Source organism: Camellia sinensis, chromosome 4 (assembly GCF_055761805.1).
Source record: "Camellia sinensis isolate YWXY chromosome 4, ASM5576180v1, whole genome shotgun sequence".
Classification (NCBI taxonomy): domain Eukaryota; kingdom Viridiplantae; phylum Streptophyta; class Magnoliopsida; order Ericales; family Theaceae; genus Camellia; species Camellia sinensis.
Genome location: NC_138964.1, coordinates 163,479,496 through 163,501,036, shown reverse-complemented (window position 1 = coordinate 163,501,036; position 21,541 = coordinate 163,479,496). Strand labels below are relative to the sequence as shown.

Below are 21,541 nucleotides of genomic sequence, written 5' to 3'. Positions count from 1 at the left end.
CTAAACACTAATGCACTCCATTACAACAAAATTGCAGTGTCAGCAGTAGCACATCTTGCATGACCATATGCTCTACAATTATTGTTTCACCCTTTCAATTTATGCTGTCCCCTAAAATGACTCGAAGATAATAAAAAAATAAAAGAAATATAAAAAATTAGACCTTAATTACAACAAATTTAACGAAAATTTACAACACATGCACAAGTGCGAGGACGGCTGCTTTGCCAAGCCCAAAATACAACCAAATAAAAAAAAAAAGAAGGGGGGGGAAGCAAACGTGGCAAAAGAATTGCGTTTATCTCAAATTGGAAGTATATATTGGGTGTCAGGAACTTATAGCTGATCTCTCTTCTTACATGACCCTGTAAGAGCAATCCAGGACCTGCCTCTAATTATTAGGTGTTTCCAAGAGTCTTGATTAGGCTTTGCTTCTTCATTGACTCTTTCTCGGCCTGTTGGGTCTTCTTTCTAAGGCGTGTGTGATGGGGTCGACTTCTGGCGGCTACTCATTGGCCCACGTGATTTTGGCACTTGTGCAGTGGTTAAAGTCTTTTGTAGAGGCTTCAGAGCAGCCATTATCTCAGCAAATGAAGGCCTCAATTTTGGATCTCTAAAATGTAAAAAGAGAGAAAACATTAGATGCATGTCCATGTTAGTAGGCCAATTGCACTTGCAAATGCATTTCTAGTAAACCTTAATTCACCAAATCAAAGTTGAGTAGAGCGAGGCAACTCACTGCAACATGTAAAAACAAAGACATGTGATGGAGAGAGAGATGTCCCAAATATAATGTGGGCCTACTCATTTGTAATTGAGGAAAGGAAAACAACTATACCAATGAAACTGCACATCATCATATATGTCTTTTTTTCTTTTATTTTCTGTTCTTTTTTTTTGTACTGATATATGCCCTCTTCTACTACTTTGTCTGCTTCCTACTCAAAGATCTCTCACGGAAGCTTAGATCTCAATAGAAAGATGAAGATCTCCCTCAAGTCTAGGTTTGTTTCAAGACATAAAGACAGTTTTGGTATCGTTTTCAAAGTTTTTGTTTTACTTTTTTGGACTTTCGAAAACAAAAACAACGAAAAGTTCACAAACACCCATACAAGCAATTGAGTTCCCCCAAATATAGTGTGGTCATTTTGTAATTGAGAAAGGAAACTACTACTTCAATGAAAGACAACTACTACTACTCTAATTAGTAATGAAGCCGAGCAAAATTGCAAGAAGCGTGAAATTCTCTAAGCCAATGAATGGGTACATAAGCAAAAACAAAATTTCACAAGACACGTAAGAACAGTGACAGGAAGGCTGAAAATCAGAATATACTCACGTTTGCCAGCATTTCTGAATAATATCTGCAATAGCAGGATCCATGTCATCTGGTATGTCAAGACGGCGATGCTGAAAACCAACAGCACCAACAACTTGCATTGGGTTCATTCCCCCCCATGGCTGCTGCGAAGTACAGAGCTCCCATAATATGACGCCAAAGCTATAAACATCACATCTTCATTGCATCAAGTAATAAGTAGACATCAGTGCACGATTCACAAAGATAAATAACAATAATAAGAAGAAGAAGAAGAAAATAACTAAAAACTAGGAATGATTCATGCAGAAAAAAGACAAAAGAAAAACATACTTTTCATCTGAAGGTTCATTTCTCAGAACTTCCGGCGCCATCCACTCTGCCTGAAGAAGAGTACAGCACCATAGCATAAAATACAACAAAGTAATTATCTAATGCCAAATAATTCATTCCAATCATGAATAAACACATGCATAAGAAGGGAACGTAACTAGAACACTCGAAATAAACAAAAGAAAGGGGAAAAAAGAAAAGTAAAGAGATTGGAGGATGCAACAATAGTATTTGATGTGCCCCAAATGTTCTGTTATTTAAGTTTCTTACGTAAAAACTCAACATTTAATGAAGTTAATTAATGAAACCAAACCGCTACTCCAAAATAATTACAGTGAAAGCTTCCATTCCTTCAGAGTATCCAATTAGTTAATGTTGCATAGAAACATCATATCATATTACTGTAAAGTCACCAATTGTCCCATAGAGAGAAGAAAGAATGTCAATGAAGAGACAAAGAATGCAAATGAGGACCAAATGCAAACAGAGCGACTTGAACCCAAGACGTTCCACTACTCGAGCTCTGATACCAACTTAACTCACCAATTGACCCAAAAGCTTAAGCTATAAGAAAATGAGCCCAAAAATATATATAAAGCTATACACCATTTACCACGCCATTCTCCCACCAAACTGCCTCCAAATGCTTTGCATCCCAACAAGAAGCTCTAATCCTGGGTTAGGCATCCTAACAAATATCAAATGGCACTGAGTTTTTCCCCCTTGTAATGAAAGTCCATAAATATATAATTTACCAACCACCAGATTACACGTTCAAGTCAATTCAGTGTGTATGATCTTACAGGAGGGAGAAATTCCTGTTCTTCCAATTGACCGTCATTGATGCTGAAGCAACACATAGCAAGTCCATTGTATTGTTTTAAATTAATGTAGTGGGAGACCAAAGATAGATGCTACCTCTTTGAAATGCATACACATCCATGTATAGACAAATGTTGACCATATCATTTTTCTTATTTCAAAATAACATGGAGTTTTAGTATTACAATTTAGTCACACATTTCCGTAACAGTCATAAACCATCCGCTAATTTTTATCTTGCATGGATATGTTTTCATGTAAAGCCCCAATTCTGGGCATGTCAATTTTCATGAATTTTATGCTTCTTTCATTCTGCAGATTTCCAGACACAAAAAATACCTTGAACACCTAAAAATGTCTAACAAATTTTCTTTTCTTTCCAGTAAGTCTTTTTCCTACTAGACACTTGAATCACATGCATAGAAAATTTCACAGCAAAGAAAATGAAGCATGACAACGCAATTTCAAAGAGAAGGCACAAAAACTAGGCCAATGAGATATCAATCTCAACTGAATTTTCTCATAAGAACATATTGCAAATTTGATGGTATGTTTAACTATAGATCACAGCAACAACCTTTTTTGAAGGAAAAAAGTTGGTAATCAAATCATCTCCAAAGGCCGGAGTACTAGGACCAACAGCACTGGGGTATCTTCACCAAAACGGCTGATAATAAAATGATGTAACAAAGATTTGCCGATTTCCAGTATCGCAGCATTACTGTATTCCATAAGGTAAGGCATCAAGATAATATGCAACCGAAAGACACTCGCACACAAGAAATCAACCAAACCAAATTAAATTTATATAAAGGTGAAACAAGAGAACCGAAGAAGCATGCCTAATGCCTATTGTTGGCGGTATATGAAAGATGGATTAGAAACTGGGAAAAATAAAATAGTAAAATAAATCTAGCAAGGCAGAGAAAACCATAGAACTAAAAGTAAGATCAAAATGTAAACATCCAGTACAAAAGTCAAACCAAATCATGTACAAATCAGTACGTTCTGCTTACCGTCCCCGCAGTTGACCTTGAGGAAAGAAATGTGCTATGTTTCATTCGGGATAACCCAAAATCGCAAACCTAATGAAGGCAGAAAATTCAAGCAAGGATGGATTAGCTTTAGAAGATTGTAATATTTCACCAAACTTCTCAGCCATGAGATAAAGAAGCCACCTTCACAACCCAATTCCTATCAACGAGAAGATTTGGAGATTTCAAATCGCGATGAACTATCACTGGTGTGCAGTTGTGCAAATAATTCATTCCGCGAGCCTGAAAGTGCAATTATTTAAGCAAGACAAATTATTCCCAGTGAAGTCACCAGTAAACTAAAAAAATCACTGATTTATATTCAAATGAAAGGTAAATATCATACAGCATCAAGGGCCATCCTCAAACGCCTCCGTTCATCTAATTGATTGTTAGGCCGGTGAATCAACCTATACAAACTTCCTCTGCAAACCATAAAGTATACTTCTAAATTCTAAATTAAAAGCAGGAATGATTCACAAAAAAAACTGAATTATCCTAATAAAATCAAAATTGAATTTGGGAGTTCTTTAATGACTATGGCCATTCGTGAATTGAGATTTCATAATAACACAACATATCTTCAAACATACAAAGAATAATTTCTCCCTGAGAATGCAACCTAGAATCTTAATACGGAAAAAAGGAGTCAACGAAGAAAATTTGAGGGGTTTAATGTTATGGTGCAGGAAATTGTGCTGAGATCGGGGGGAAAAAAACATTGGTTAACAGTCGATGGCAGGTAACAAAAGCAACCCTATTGATCATTTAGTTTAATCTCATGAAACTAATGAACAAAGCCCCTACAATTCCCCTAGACTGATAAATAGTTTAGACAGAGATAAACAATATAGAAAAGAAGTACATAAATAGTTAACATTAAACACTGTAAAATTCATTTTTTTCAGAAATCTTTATTCTATTGTTAAAAATTTAATAAAGATATATGGTTTCAACATACCTTGGAAGAAATTCAGTAATAATTGAGAGATTTGGAGCACGAGTAACGGCTCCCATGAAAAGAACAACATTAGGATGCCTGAGCCTTTTCATGATTCGGACCTGGCAGAGCCAAACCACAAGCTAAATCATTTATGCAAATTCATATCCAACACACTAAAATTAGTTAATGAAAGTAGCATCAACATAGAAATCTATAGGATGGTGAGGGTTATTCAGTGGGTTGTAGGATGGAAAAAAGTCGGTATTCAACTTAAAGTCGTCGTCTAAATTTCTCAGGAAACACTTTGCTCTTAAAAATTCTAACACCCGTGTCTATTTAATAATGTAGAAACTAGTAGAATAATAACTCCACATGAGCATTTCAATAAATCAAACAGTTTTGTGCACTGGAAAAATTGAACTAGGTGCAAACTGCTTAAGTTAACCCCGTCCACACACCCAAATATAGATATATTAGGCTTTGGTCAAGAGGCTTTTGACGGTGACAATACGTCACAAGAGAGTGCTTGTACCTCACTTTTGATTTCTTGAAGGGATTCACCACATATAGATTGGTCGAGGAATTTCTTGACAGCAACCTCCTAAAAAATCAGAGAGTGGAAATAAGGTTAAATAATTACTTTCCAAAGAATGCAAAGTTGAGACAGTAATAAGAACTCATAGAGCAAACAAAAATTACCAAAAGACTCAGAAGAAGGGGGGAGAAAGAAAAAAAAAAAAACTAAAGTTGGAAGCATCAAGGTTTCCATGAGAAACTCACAGTTCCATGCCAATCTCCACGATATACCTCTCCATATGATCCTGCAAACATAAAAAAGGCAAAACAATTTATATTAAAAATGAAAACACTTAACAACACATAGTTAGGAATGGCTAGATGACATGAAGTACATATATTGACACAATATAGAGCACAGGTAAGTACCAAGTCCGATACGCTCACCCAAGGTGATATCCTCCCATGGAATCTCACAGTCTGCAACATTGTCAAGTGTGACATCAGATTTTGCTCTATCATTACCTTCTGATCTATCTGATACTCTCTCACCCTCCAAATTTGCCCCTGAAGAATCATGCTCCTTGTCACCACTACCTCGTGACTCATAAACTGCTGCATTTGCTTCTCCAGCACTTGTGCCATCCATTGGGCTAATGAACACAGCAGCTCCACTTGGCAAATGAGCACGAGTCTCCAAGTTTTCACACTGCTTACTGACAGCTGCAGTTGTTGCTACCACAGCTGCAGCTGTAGCAGTGGCAGCAGCTGCTACAGGAAGTTCAAGGCTTGAATCAGCATTATTCTTCGCCACAGCAACTACCATTGACGATGCAACAACTGCCGCTGCTGCAGCGGCAGCTGCAACAGGAACATTTTTTACATAATTTGGGGGAGTTACTTCATGTTGTGATGAAACAGGTTTTCCGGTTACTTCTCTTAAATCTAGCTGATGCTCCAGTTGACCACAAAGACTGCCTTTATAGTGCATACCATGATAAGGCAAAGGTGGCAAAAATTGAGGTTGATTAAGATCATCACGACCCGTAACTTTTTGGGTTTCATCATTCCTTCTGTTTTCCTCTTTACCTTCAGTTGGGGGCTTGGCCTCAACCATTGAGACATCTAACTGCTCAGAACAAATTTCACTAAACAAGTTTGGAGGAGCAACAACACCACTTTCAAGTAACACATCATGAAGTTTCTGAGCTAACTGTGGATTTTCTTTGGCGGCATCAATCATGTATTGTGAAACATCCTTCACCTTCATTCTGCGTACATCCGGGGAGCTAACACCTTCGGTCCAGGAAGGAAATCTTGCATGCATGTAAGGATAAATAGGCCTGCTCAGAATTTCCCGAGCCAGCTCTTTCTTTACACTTAACAGATTTCTGAAATCATCTGACATCTCACATCCTCCCTCACCTTTAATTGGTATGATTAAATTTGCAGAAGGAAGGTATTCACCTCTGTCATCAGATTCATTTCCTGCCACGGTAAGATTTCTAGACTTGTATCTCCTCTCCAATGTCCCAGAGTCTGAATGGTCTTCAAATGAACTAGCAAACCCACTACTAGAGGAAGCTACATGAGATGAGTCAACATCTCTGGACAAAGGACTAGTGGAAAAGAAAGATCCGTCATATTCTACATGTGATTCTGCTGCATCAGATGGAATCAGCGTGCCAGGGTCCGCCATTAGATCAACAATGTACTCCCTGAAATTCCCATTATCATTTGTTTAAAATAACAGATTAATAATATACTCTGAAGACGCATTATCCACTTCAAGACCATTCAATAAAGATCTTCAGCAAATACACATCTGCAACAACTACATCGACAGTTAATAGAAAAGAAAATGTGTATCTTTGAATTCTAAATACCAGTACCCTTCCCTCCACAAAGACATTTATATAATCTGCTCACAGCAAAGCCCAAAGATTCATATTTTAGAGATATCATTGATGAAGTTCTTCAGTCACTTCATGTGTTAATGGCCTTACTACATAATAACACAAAAGGATTCTATATCCAGCTAAGCAAAATGAAATTGAAGAAATAAAACATTGCCCTTCAACGAGATGGTTACAACCTTACAGGCCTTAATCATCTTGTTGACTTGCTAGAAATTGGAAAAATAAAATAAAATAAAAATAGCAATAACCTTCCATCATCAATCTTTACAAAATTCATTGCTGCATCATCAGAACCAGTATATTGCTGTCCTTTCACTAACCGGCAAGGGATGCCCACACTGTCAGCCAAAACCTGCATTGCCATTCAAAATAACGTTCATGTCTACAACAAACACCCCAAAAACAAAAAGATACAACTAACAAAGATCGTTAAATGAGGAAATGCAGGATCTAAGAAACATACAAGAACATGTAGCAAGAAAAAGCTGTAAAATCGTGTGGAATGAAGTGCATCCATCAAGAAATCCACGACCACTGCATTACTGGTGAAAAAAAGGCAACTTTATTTTTTTGGTCATAGGAATTGGAAGTTTTTACGAAAAGGAATCTAATCCCAACCAAGGGTACGGATGGCAATTTGGCCCACCCCCGCCCCATCCCCATCCCCATCCTCGTCCCCACATCCCCTTACAAACCTGTAATGTCATTACATATTTCTAACCTTCTAATGTTCAAACCACCCTCTAACGCCAAAACAAGCTGGCCTTTGGGAAATTTTCATTTTATAAATGAGATGCGGAGAGCATCCAAAGAGGGAATTGTAAAGAAAGTGAGGAAGGTTTAGAGTAAGCAATGCATTGGGCTACTGTAAAAATTCCATTTCCTTCATCTGAAACTCCCAATTTATTGGTTTCAAAGGGCAGACAAAAATTACCACAAGCCCCTTCATGCTCCGGAGAGCTATGCATACCTCTATCTCTTGTCAGTAGAATACCTTTTTCTGTGTAAGGTGAATAGCAAATGCAGTTGGATTACCAATTGCAGATGCAAGGACAGTGAAGTGGATGTGATCTGCAATAGTCCAAAGAGAAAAGGGGAAGAGCTTTCTTGTATCACCTACTACTGAAATGAATTTCAAAATGAAGTATGATACAAGGAGGTTTAGTGAGGGTTTCATCTTAAACTATCAGGAAAAATTGGCGGGCCAATAACGAGCCATTGCAATGGTTAAAAGAACGAATTGGATAAAATAAAAGCTCACATTTACCAATAGGGAACTCAAGAAGTATGTAAGGTTCAATTTGAGGAGATCAAAATCCATTATAGTGTCAAAATAAAACTGAAGTTAAAATCTCATTGCAGAGAAAAAGAGCGATTAGAAAGGAGGAAATATTGCGATTTGTCTTGTGGGACTACAATATTCACCAACTTCCAATGTTAGCTTGGCTCTGTCGGCAAAAAGAGTAGGTTGATCGGAAGTTCACAGCTTAGAAAGACACTTAAATCTAAAAAGGAAGGACTTATCAGGAGCACAGTTTTTATTCACTGAAAGTCTTTATGCGCAATCATCTTTTGATTCTGCGAAGAAGATGAAAAAATTGTACAATTTTCTTATTGAGGGGCTGGAAGGAAGAGGTACAAGTATAGGGGTCAGATAACTAAATTACTTAAATCAGATGAACAAACATTTTAGACCCTTGACCCCTCAGATGGCAGAAGGTTGGTTTCTTCTCATCAAAAGAGGCATTGGAAAGAGTGAGGGTTCAGGAAGGAAACGTATTTATGCACTTGCTAAATTGTTTCTCAGGTTTTTCCCCACAATGGTCATCATAACTAATTGATTTAGAGAATTATCAAACAATTGTCAATTTCGAAAACAGTGAATGAAAAAAAGAAAATTGCAAATGTATAAATGCATAAGCAGGAAAGTGCAAGGACTATATCTCTCATACGAAACTATAAGATAACAATGTCTCTTGACAAATTTCTTACCATTCACTAGGAGATATAAATGATGCAGTAAATGGCTCACTAATAGCAAACAAAATATCAGATGCATGTTTTTTTAGTTATTTCTAAATACTTAAATAACTAAAAGAATGTGAAGTACCTTGAACAACAATGCACGATGACGGGGCAATCCAATTGTCAAAGAACCAAGAGGCAAAACCATGCTCCCAAGTGTTGCCTTCAAACTATAACTAAGACTTTTCCATGCTCTCAACATGGTGTCTGGATCCCCAACTGAACCCCCCATGTAGTCAGAAACCAAGGCAGCTAGCTTTCTTACCACATCACTGCCTACAACATTTAGAGATTCTGACCTTGATTTGACTGCCATCTCTAGTGCCTTCTGTTCAAGTTTTAATAGGTTAGCATCAGCAGCCCTATTGACCATAATTGCTTCCCAGCTGATGTTATCTGACATCGGCACTCCTTGCAGATCAACAAGGGATGGCATCCGTGATGAAGTGGACTCCGTCAAGATGCCATATAGGTCGTAAAACCCATCCAATATCTTGTCATCATAACCAAGAGCATTGTAATTCTGTGAAGCACACATAAATCTACGATATGAGATAGGTTAGAAAGGAATAAACATATGACAAAGAAATATTGTTACAAGAAAGCAAAGTATTGTAACTGAATCATATGACCTAGAAATGTCCAGGGTAATTTATGCAAACTGATTAATGAGCTATACAAACTCTATTTTATTCATTCAATGTAAAATGTTTCTTGGGAAGCAAAGCAAAGGGACAGAGAGAAATCAGCAGAGGAGAAAAAAATTTACTTCATTCAGTCCTTTCAAAAATAAATAATGGTTATATCCAATATAAAAGTACAATAAGATCACAAATATACAAACAAACCCAGTAGTAAAACATCAAAGAAGATCAGTGCAATTACTAATGAGAAGCAAGTAATGGAATACACATTGAGATGCAAGAACAATTTCCATTTTTGTGACTGTCTTTTACCATACGACTCCATATAGATTGACAGTTCATACATACTCCCAATGCAAGTGTTCCATGCACTTTCAACGACTCAATTCTGAAAAGTTCCATTCCCCTTGAAAAGTAAAATGACCTGAGTATATCATTATATCTAGATTTTGGGCATTGCAAGGATTAATAAGCAAAGTTTTTTTTCAGCCATCTGCTAGTGGGAAGAAGTCATACATAGTGATTCTCATGGGTACTCTAGACATTATTATACTATCAAATATGGTATTCAGGATAAAGAGTACTTTTTCATAGTTAGTATGATTTCCCATAACCTGAGAACCACTAACTCCTCCCGAGTCCTAAGCCTTTTTTTCTTTTTTTTTAAATTTCTTCAACCATATTTCTTTGTTGGTGTTACTACCATAGCTGAGCTGAAAAATCAGCACAAGCATAACCCAAACTTCGCCTTGGGAATGACATACATCCTTAAAAACTAGCCACTTAACTGACCTTGGAATTATGTCTGGTTTCTGAAGGTCGAAGCAATTAATTAAATTGAAGCTAATTCATGCATTAAAGTACACCTCTAAAAACCCTCCATCAAGAGGCACCACATTATTTGCGTCTCGTGACATTGAAGTTGACTCAATCACCACAATTAATTTAAACTTAATTTAATAATGTCATCCATTGGCATGGTAGCATGCAACCATGGAGAACCACTCATACAACCCTATCATGATTCTGAGCATGGAACAAATATCATCAATCAAGTCAACTAAACTGAACCCAACAAGGCAGCTGAGAATCACAAACTTACCCAGTATCGATATGCAACAACTTCTGCCGGAGTATTCTCAGGAGGACATGATCCCAAACTGATCTGCTTGACAGCTTCAATCTGAACTGCTTCAGGGTCCTCCTTTGCACTCAATTCCAAGGCCAATTGTATTTGATATTCCTCTATATCTGGATTATCCTTCGGGTTGTTAGAACCTGAATCACACCTTGCAGCTTCCAAAACAGCATCCAATCCACCACTACTAACTGAATCAAGGGTTTCCATTCTCTCCCCTCTCATCGCATTCGAAGATGATGGGGGACTAGTGCTAGGACTAGGATTAGGATTGTTTCTATTTGTAACTGAATTCAACCATCCTGAAACAGAAAAGGGTTTATGCTCAGAATTATGATGGGAACGAGACTGTGAAAACCTCTCAGGGTCGGGGGTTTTTAACCCATCATTCAATTTATTGCCCTTGGATGAAGCGGACCCTTGAGAATCTTTAGATTGGTTAGACATGATGTGAAGTTTCTTTAAAAGGTTCTTCATACTATTTTCAACAACCTAAAGTATTCAATGCTAAAGGAGAAAAAAAACTAGCCATAAACCTCTCCATTGCTTGAAATTGAAATCTCAATCACAGCAACAGAAAGTGCAAAGTTCAAGCAACCAAACACGACACATCAAAATCCAAGAACCACCACAACCATTTCAAAGCAATACCCAGTAAAGATTGTTTATATACAACAATATCCATATGCCCAACTTAAAAGAAGAAGAAAATACTCAGACCCAATCTTGAAGATGAACATAATAAAGAAAAATTCAAATGAGAGAACACAAGAATATACTATTAGATTAAGCAAATTGAGAACAACGAATCAATACACGAGTAAAAAGAAATGATACAGTATGGGATGGCGTGAAGAGAGAGAGAGAGAGAGAGAGAGATGGATCTTTGTAAGGAGGTAGGAAAGAATAGAGTCATTAAATTAGAAAAGAGAGGAGGGAGTAACAGGGGAAGAGCTTGGAAAAGGGTATAGGCAGAGAGAGCAAAGACCAGCAAGTGGGAGAGTGGGACCTTGACAAAGATGACCCTACTTCAAAGTTTTTTTTTTTTTTTTTTTGGATTTCATTTCAAGGTCTCAGAAAAAGAAAAAAGAAGGTTAAATTGGTGGGAAAAAACAGAACCAACTTGCACTGTCTGTCTCTCTCTCTCTCTCTCTCTCTCTCTCTCTATCCAAACTCACTTGCCAACTGGATGGCGACTGGGAGCCCAAAATCCAAAGTGTCAACTGAGTTGGAAAGTTGTGGGGGCTATTGATGAATTAACAAGTTGGGGTAACGCTACTTCCAGCTCTACTTTTGCTATTTTAATTGAATCAGTTTTGTCGTATCCATTTACGTCACTAGAAGACAGAGGAAGTGGTGTATTAGGAAGTAGTGAAATTCAGGCGCCGTTTGGTGGAGTTTTAAAACGTTAGTTTCAGAATTTGATTTGAATATAATGTTTATTTAAGATTTTTAAAAATTAATTTTACATTGACTTTTAAAAATGCGGTTGAAGGCGAGAGAATTTATGCTAATCGATCGTTCCACCGGATGTCTAGCCACCCGTCGTCTGGCCTATTGATCGGGATAGTGTAATTTTTTTTTTTTTTTTTTGGTAATTGACACATGTTAATTTTTATATATTCAATAAAAAAAATATTTTTCGAATTTTTTAAAATTTTTTATGAGATTTAATAGAATTTTGGGTTGTGTTTTTGGTTATAAGTTGTAAGTTTTTATATCAAATATCATATGTCACATCAAAAATTTCCCACTCAATTTAAAACTCTTTTCAAAACTCATTCACCAAACAAATTTTTTATACTCAAATCATAATTTCAAAACTCACAAATTTAAAATACAACTCTATTCTCAAATCATATTTAGAAAATTCTATCAAACGCAATATATTCTTCTACAGTTAGATTTGATTAGCAATGTCTAAGATAACATGTATTTATAAAATTCAAGGTAGTTTTATTTGTATCCATAATTTCTCTCAGTTCACACTATATTTTTAATTTTTTTTTCACTTACACCTCTATCTCCCAAGCAAATTATTATTCAAGACAAAATGTACAAATATTCTTCCTAATTCCACCATTGTCGATTACGATCTTCTGTTATTGCGAAACTCGAATTGTTGCTACTGTCACCGCCATCTCATTAAGCCTCAATATCACGAATCCCGTCCCAATATTGGGGGTGTTTGTTTTAACTTTTCAGTACAAACTTATGACTTTTAGTTTTGAAAAAAGTTATTTTAGACTGTTTGGTTAAACTTATTTCAAACAACTTCTGATTCTAACAGCTTATTTTAACTCAAAAAAACTGATTCTGAGAAGCTGCTCGCCCCTTGCTTCTGATTATCAGCTTCTGCTATGGACATGTTAATTTATGGTTATACTCTTAATTTTTTTTATTTTTTATTTTTTTAAAAATAAAAAAAGACTCAAATAGACTATAGATTATTATTTTTTTTTTTATGAGAAATATAGACAAATAAAAAATAAAAATTAATTGAAAAAGCTATTTCACAGCTTATTTAACAAACACTACTCAGCAACTTAAATCTATAATCCAACAGTTACACCAAACAGATTAACAACTTCTGATTAAAGTCATAATCTATAATCTGTTAAGCTATAATCTATAAGCTGTTTTAACAGCTACACTAAACGGGGCCACTGTGGCCCTCATCAAGAAAAAGAAGATAAGAGATGAATACATCAGTGTGTTTGATTTGAATTTTTTAAATTAAATTTTTTGAAATTTGACTTTTTTGATTTTCATGTTTTTTTGTTTTTAGTGAATGTTTTTTAAATTTTAAATATTTTTTTACTTTTTTAGATGCATCTTACTTAAATGTATCTAAAAAGTAAAAAAATATTTTAAAAAATTAATAAATACATAAAAATACAAAAAATGTACTGAATTCTTGTATTTTTTTTATATTTTTGGTATTAAGTGAATTTTTAAAAGATTTTTTTTACAATTTTTTTCACTTTTTAAGTGCATTTATGTTAGGTGTGTAAAAAATAAAAAAAAAATTTACTTAAAATATTAAAAAAATTCAATAAAAACAAAAAAATACAGAAAATAAGAAAATAGAATTTTCCTAAAAGTATTTTTTTGAAAAGTAGAAACAAGCAATTAAGTCTTAAAAAAAAAAAAAAATTAACAAAGGCTGAAATGGTAGTTGCGAAGGAAGTGGGGAAAGGTGGCAAAATAATTTTATTTGAGTGAGAAGTTTTCTAAAATTATAACATAAGTGGAGGAGATCAAAATAACTAAACACATACGAAAATTATTTCGAATACAATTTTGCTCCTTTTCTCACTCATTTCTTTTCATCTTCTTGTCCTTTGTTGTAATTCCAGCAGTTATTTTCAGTCAACAACCACCTTATTTCCCACCATTTCCTCATTACAACCATCTTTCCACTATCATCTCCACTTTTGCCACCTCCTCCTACTAACCACAACACATTTACTATCACATGGCCACTACTATCATGTTGCTATCAACACAACAAAACAATATTGCCTTCTTTGACATATGTATATTTTAGTCTAAAAGTCAAAAAATTATTAAAAAAATCAAAAAATCTATAATTTATACTAAAAAATCAAAGATTCTTCTTTATCTTTATTTTTTGTATATCTTTTAGTAAAAAATCAAATAGTCATTCCAAATAAACTAATTTTTTTTATCTCATATTTTAGTTAAAAAATCAAAAAATTACTAAAATAACATGTTCCCAAACCAGGCCGAGTGAAAGAAAAATAAATAAATTTCAAACATCATCTTCTAATGCATAACAAATATCTTAATCAAAATTTAAAATTTTAAATGTTTTAACATATCAAACAACTTACATGATAAAAATTTTAACATTTAATTTTTAATTTATCAAACAATTCTTAATTTTAATTTCGACAATGCTACGTAGCTCAAATTTTGTGGCTCAAAAGTGGCTCAAATGGCCAAAACGACGTCGTTTTGAGTACAGAACAACATAAAAATGACCAAAACAACGTCGTTTTGGCCATTTAAACCACTTTTGAGCCACAAAATTTAAGTTACGAGACATTTTCTTTTTAATTTGGACACAACTTAAAGTCCACTTTTGCTTTATAAAAAACCTAGTAGAAGTTCCATCTACAAGTTAAAAAGTTACTCTACCAATCAATTACTTAAACAAAAGAAAAGGAAATTACTATAAATAAAAAAAATAAAATAAAAAAAGACAATCTTATCCATACTTTCTTTGCGGTGAAACTGATTCCCATGACTCAAGTTCACAACATTTTATTATAGATTTTATTGGAATTTAGTTAAGAAATTCCGTGCCACTTAACCATTTTCAAAACCTTTTAGTTAATTATTAATTCTGTAATGGAATTTTTGGTTTTAATTCAAAAACTTTTTATTTTTGCTTTTGTTTTTGTTTTTGGTGGGGCCAACTTTGTTGAGATGAAGATAAAATAGAGTATTAAAAATAGCTGTAACCTAAGTATTTTGGGATATTATATTATATTTAATTTTTTGGGTGGTCAAAAGAGAGGACTTCAATGAAAAGATACTTTATTTGGGCATGAGAAATGGGTTTTGGTGAACTAGCAAATGTATGGCTGGAAATGTCCAGCTGCCCTCATAAATTAGTGACAATGACTTAACCTTCACTTTTCAAAGGTTTGCTTCTTATGGTTCACAAAAAATGATAGAAATTTTCCGCAAACTTTCTTGTAATCAACAAAATAATAAAATTAGGGAGACACCATTATCTTTTTAAATAATATTTTATACCATTTACATTGTATACTCTAAGTCCATATTATAAACAAGTGGCATATGGCCAGGGGCGGCTCCAAGGCTTGGTCATGGGTGTCATCTGAACCTCCTGATTAAATTTTTTTATTTATTTATTATATAAATATTAGATTTTAGAAAAAAAAATTAGTAATTGAACCCACTAAAATATAATTTTGAACCCATAGTTTTAAGTCTTACTCTTTTGAACACACCAATAAAAAAAGTTTACTTTTTAACTCGTGTATTAGCATGTCTTTTTACTTAAACAATAGTATCAATATATTGAAATATTTTTGTTTGTAATTTTCGAATTTAAATTAATTTGTTGATTTTTTTCTCCATAGGTGATAAAATGATTAATGTGAATTTTCTGTAAGATATATGGTATTTAAGTTTTTAATTGACACCACTAACAAAAATTCCTAGAGTCGCCACTGCATATAGCATAATAAGAGAAAATATTTTATATAAGTTTAACATATAAAAGCACTAACATGATGTGCGTTACTCATTATTAATTGTTTATCTTAAAAAATGAGATTGAAATTTAATGTGACCGACATCCAATAATTACTTTGAAACTAAACACAAAACTAGTTATTGAATTTCACTTTTTAACACGTGACTAACAATAAATAAAAAAATATGAATAATTATTCAGTAATTTCGAAATATGGGCACGTAATATTTATAGTATTATAATGGGTGAAAAAAGTGGATAGATAAGATATTATATTGAGTGATTCAAAAATATGATGAACATATTTAATGATAATTAAATAACAAATACAAACATGTAATATTTCGAGAATATTTAATAATTTTCCAAAGGATACACCATATCATATTGCGTAATATACCAATTACATAAAATATTTCTCACAAAATGGTATAAAAAATGGTGTGAACAGGACTTATCTAGAAAACCCATTTAGGTTAACGTTGATGTCATCTTTTTATCCAAAATTTGGGACCAAAATAAAAAAGGGTAACTCAGGCATGAGGATAATAACAACGGCAACAAGAGAGATTGATACTCTCTCTCTCTCTCTTGTCCTATTATGAAATGTGGTGAGTGACGTTGCAGACGTTGGATGCCCTGGCTGAAAGGGATGATGGAGGACTTTTTAGTCCAATCGAATTTTCTTTGTTATACTAGTCAGATAGATTGAACCAAATCTCCTTAAATAAAACTCAAGATTCTAACTAAGCTCAAACAAAACAAAGTTTTAACTCATCGACCTTGTAGTCCTAGATAAATATGCCTAGATATATATGTGTGTGTTGGAGAGTAAACAAGTGGCAACATAAGATAAAAGACAGCATTCAAATTTTGATGAGGCCATGTGTCAAGCGAGGATCAATTCATAGACAAATAATGAAAGTTAGTTCAAAATTAGTCTAAGCTGTGCGTAAATTGATTCCAACACTTTAATCATAAAAAAAATTAAAAAATTCTTAGACAAATGGTGAAATGTTTGATTATATCTCATATTCTAATACAGCCAAGCCAACCTATCCATAAGAAAATAAAAGAAGAAGGTATCCGCGTAGATGAGAAAGAGAGAGAGAGGGAGTGGTGGTGGACCATGGTGATGAACTTTAAGAAATAAGGGGAGAGAAGAGAGAAGAAATGTAATGAAAAGGGGGAGGTGAAAGAGAGAGTGAGGGGGAGGAGTGGTGACAAACAATGACAATGACAATGAATTTCAATAATGGGAAGACTGGAGAGAGAATAGCCATAATGAAAGGGGAAGTGAAAGGAGGAGAGCTTTCAGGAAGAACACTCGAAGCTCCCTTAATAAAGGTAAATTAAGTATTTTAAAGTAACTGACATTATGACCTAAGCCAAAATTATCACATCATGACATCGCTCTTTTAATAGTATAGACGTGGTACATGAATTAAAACTTAAAAGAAATACGATGTAGGAAAGTTAGTGTAATCTATCCAAAAAGCAGAGTATCAAATGAGTCGGGTATAAAAACATTGGCCAAAATGAAAAACTCAAGCATCACGCATAAGATTATTTGATAAAGAATACTGTGGTGGTAAGAGATTATTCAACAGATCCAAAATAAATGTGTAACATCTTGGTTTTCAAAACTACGAATCTAAGGCAATAGAACACAAATTTACCACCATTTTGTATGTAAATGTTGCACCAGATCTCTATTTGTAGAACAATAGCCTAGAGCAAAAGTACTGATCTGTCTAAGCCGATCTGTACAACAAAAGCATTTGAATTGCACCCAAAAATCTGATAGACAGTTCAACCCTGGAACTTTTCCATATCTCCAGCTAAAATTTCACCCAGATTCAGTTAAAAGTAATGAATTCAGCTGAAACTAATTTCCACATTTGAAAAGTATGGGTAAAACCCATATTAGCACAAACACGAAATATGATTCAAGGCTACTTCAAATGTATTCAAATATTCCTACTCAGATAAAAGCATAAAACTATAAATACAAATTACAAATTCTTGGCCGGCAGGAAAGTTGCACAAACACCACATTCAATTTTCACCTCCACCATCAATCAATCACATCTAGCTTTTCAACGCACTTTGTCGCTCCCTCCACAGATCCTTGCAAGCACTCCTCCTCCCAAATGTCAGTCCTCAAAACGAAACAAGCTGTGCAGTTATTGTCCTTGCTGCAATTGTTGTCAATACTGGTGAAGCGGTTCTTGCAGTTGAACTTGAACTTGAACATTCAGTGGTGCATTCATATCCATAGTTGCTAGTTCTTCCAACTCTTGCAATGCCGCGATTGCACTCACAGCAGTTTCATTGTTTAAGTGTGGCTTCACCATGCTGATGGCCTGCTTGACTCTCGATTGCTACAAGTAATACAAATACATATGACACGTTATCTACCTTTAAGTCATTTGGAAAGCATGGTGAAACTCAAAGATATTGTTACTAGCAACTACTATTTAACTTACAAAATGTGCAATTTTGTTCTTGAGATCTTCATATGCCACCGATTGTTGAATTGCAGTCATTGATCCATTCTAATATATCCCAAAATGAGGCTACTCAATAAGAATCAAATAATCCAGAAAAAAGGGATCTAAAGAGAAAAAAAATTAAGAAGAAGAAGAAATAGCAAGCATCTTTTTCAACAAAACCGAAGGCAATTTTTTTGTCAATTGTAATGAAGTAATTTACAAATATGAAGATAATTACATTAAACTAAAAAATCAACTATATAAAAAGGTCAAGACAAGTCCGCAAGCCCAATATCACATAAATACAATAAATAGCCATTTAATAGGGAAGAAATAAACAATTAAATACCTCCTAATTACAGGGGTCATGTTAGTATACACATCCCTTTTGGAGTGACCACAAATGTCACAAAATCTTTTTTAATCATAACTAAAAAAGAAGTCATAACCAACCATTACAAAAGGTATAATATAACAAATACTTTTTCTATCCCACAATAATTCATAACCAACATAAATCAAAACTAACCTACAATCACATAACCAACCATCACTTAAGGTATAATCAGGGCCGGCCCTGGGCTAAGGCGAGTAAGGCCTGTGCCTAGGGCCCCCAAAATTTGGCCCAAAGTAGGGCTCCAAATTTTGAAGATCCATTATACTATCAAGCTTTAAATAAAGTCCAATTATTGTTAGAAGCCCTCAAAAACAAAACAACCCACTAAAATAGAAGCCCTCCAAAATAAAACAGCCCACTATAAAAGGCCCAAATAAAAACATGTTGCAGGCCTATATTAAAAACAAATAAAAAAATTAGTCCAATTGAAAACAAAGGGCCCAAATTTACTCAAGCAAACTTGAATGGCCACTAGCAAATATATATTTTTTTGGGGGCGTATGTACAAGGGGCCCAAATTTATAAGCTCGCCTAGGGCCCTGGGTATAATATAACAAATATTTTTTCGATTATTGTAACCAAAATAATAATCACAATAAGTTATAACCAACATAATAATGAGTCATAACTAACCTACAATCAAGTCATAACCAAGTAATAATAAACACCACATTAGCTCATAACCAAATATTACATACTATAGAATTTCCCTAATTGCAGACCTCTCAGTTGAGAGTGTGCAGAGTGGCCAATAGAGCTAACCCGGTTGACAACTTCATGAGTTTAGTTCAAAAGTGGATTAAAATGGCTTTTAGAAGCAATTTGTGAACCCATCTCAAATTTATTTGCAAATTACAACATCAAATTATTGCATTTCTCCTACTGAAAGCTTTATTTGGCAAAAGGTGTTTAAAGATTTAACTTAATTCCTGTCATGCTATAACCAGTGTTAGAAAGATTGTTAATTTCTAGCAATAAAGCCAAAACCAAAACTGACAGTGCCTTGGAATATAGTAAAAAGTTGGCTTTGGCTTTTTTATAAAATATACTATATAAATTTGATTAGTATTCTCAATTTAATTTAATTTAATCTAATATTTACCTTCTTGGGCCGGCCCAAAGGTTTCCCAGAAAGTTTTCTGGGCTTCTTAACCGCACCACCAGCCTTAGGCGGTCGACCCCGCCGCTTCCCTGGCAACACTCCACCACCAACGGCGGCAACCAACGATCCACCACCACCCGCCGCACCAGCCACCGCGTTCTTCGGCGGCCGCCCACGTGGCCGGCCGGACGCCTTCATTCCGGAAACAGCCTTCTTCAGCCGTGGCAACCCAGCCGGCCCAATGGGCCGAGCTCTAGGTGGGCGCCCACGTCCCTTCTTCAGGCCATTCTGGCCCATCAAAACAGACATCGATTTGGGCCTCGGAGGCCGTCCACGGCCCCTCTTACCCACCACAGGCCCACCAAACTCCTCCACTCCACTATTCAGCCTAGGCGGCCTCCCTGGGCCCTTTTTAGGCCCATCAACAACCCCGGAAAACACCAACAGAGGTTCCGACCCAACAACAACAGGATTGGACTGGGCCAAAAACTTGGGCTTGGGAGGACGACCAGGCCCTCTTCTGGGCCCAGGAGAAGAGTCATTGCCGTTAGCAGTAACAGTGGTAGTAGTAGTAGCAGTAGTAGGAGGAGGAGGAGGGGGAGGAGGAGGAGATGATGAAATAGGAACAGATCTAGGAAGCATGTAAGAGTACTTGACCATAACTAGGTGTCCGTTGTTCTTCAATCGCTTGAGATGGTGAGTCAACAAGGCCGAGTGAGTCGATGGGAGGTTCGTGTAAGCCTTCTCGATGTACTTCGCTATGGCCTGCCTGCTCGACCCGTTCTTCTCCTTTAACGCCGTTATCGCAGCTGTTATCATCTGTAAATCACACAAAAATCAACCAATTTCATTTCTAAACACACAAACTATACACATACATAGATATATATATAAATTAAATTATTCTGTATACCTCGGCGTAAGGTGGGTGGCTATGGATGTTGTTTGGGGCAAGGGGGGGAGTGGGGTTGGCGGCGTGAGCTATGTGGACTGGTGGTTCTACCGCCAGCGGTAGCGGTGGCGGTGGCGGTGGCGGTGGCGGTGGATCGAACGACCAGGGTTCCATTGGGGGTAGAGAGAGAGAGAGGGGATTTTAGAGAGAGAAAAATAAGGGCTGAAATGAGAGAGAAAGAGAGGGGGTTGGGGATTCGGTAAAAGGGTTAGGTAGTCTTTACGCTTTATTGTATTGAAAACGAGATTAGGATGAGAGAGAAGCGCTGTGCTGTGGTTGTGTGGGTATATGTGTGATCGGACCGTTGAGGATGTAGATCTCAATTTTTCTTGTTTTTTTTCCTATTTTTTTATTTATTTAATTTATATATGTAGATAATTTATTGGTTTCACCCACTTTTCGCCCTTGTCTTTCTCCAAATTTTCATTTATATCCCTTATTTATTTTCACTTTTGCAATTATTGTTTCCACAAAATTAAAAAGATATATATTAAGAGATTGTTTGGGATGAGCTAAATAAGTACACTTTTAACTTTTTATGAAATATAGGTTGAATTTGGGTTGGGTTTGAAGTGATGTATTAGAGAGGTGATGTGACTTAAATAAGATGATGTGATTAAATTAGTATAGTGACTTTTTGGCTTTTTGA

The 21,541-nt window shown here is 35.3% G+C and overlaps 2 protein-coding genes across 5 annotated transcripts; both read right to left on the bottom strand.

Moving 5' to 3' along the window:
* Positions 1–148: 148 nt before the first annotated feature.
* On the bottom strand, positions 149–11,910 carry LOC114285070 (putative serine/threonine-protein kinase SIS8). Of its 3 annotated transcripts, XR_014327792.1 has the most exons (14): positions 10,657–11,910; positions 8,996–9,433; positions 7,134–7,237; positions 5,396–6,684; positions 5,231–5,271; positions 4,983–5,051; positions 4,469–4,569; positions 3,854–3,932; positions 3,652–3,750; positions 3,490–3,558; positions 3,051–3,194; positions 1,652–1,701; positions 1,340–1,516; positions 149–613 (listed from the first exon to the last, which is right to left on the bottom strand). XR_014327792.1 is itself a non-coding variant. In XM_028228060.2 (13 exons), the coding sequence occupies exons 1-13, from the start codon at positions 11,167–11,169 to the stop codon at positions 472–474; spliced, it is 3,171 nt and encodes a 1,056-aa protein (XP_028083861.2). In that variant the 5' UTR covers positions 11,170–11,757; the 3' UTR covers positions 149–471. The 3 variants fall into 3 exon arrangements, 2 of the variants coding, with proteins under 2 accessions (XP_028083861.2, XP_028083863.2); XM_028228060.2 differs by lacking the exon at positions 3,051–3,194 and having other exon boundaries at positions 10,657–11,757; XM_028228062.2 differs by lacking the exon at positions 3,051–3,194 and having other exon boundaries at positions 8,996–9,452; positions 10,657–11,668.
* A 5,913-nt stretch (positions 11,911–17,823) lies between these two features.
* LOC114285072 (uncharacterized) lies at positions 17,824–21,190 on the bottom strand. 2 transcript variants are annotated; one of them, XM_028228065.2, is made up of 4 exons: positions 20,854–21,190; positions 19,941–20,759; positions 18,436–18,504; positions 17,824–18,330 (listed from the first exon to the last, which is right to left on the bottom strand). In XM_028228065.2, the coding sequence occupies exons 1-4, from the start codon at positions 21,004–21,006 to the stop codon at positions 18,157–18,159; spliced, it is 1,215 nt and encodes a 404-aa protein (XP_028083866.2). In that variant the 5' UTR covers positions 21,007–21,190; the 3' UTR covers positions 17,824–18,156. The 2 variants fall into 2 exon arrangements, with proteins under 2 accessions (XP_028083866.2, XP_028083867.2); XM_028228066.2 differs by lacking the exon at positions 18,436–18,504.
* Between the last annotated feature and the right edge of the window lie 351 nt (positions 21,191–21,541).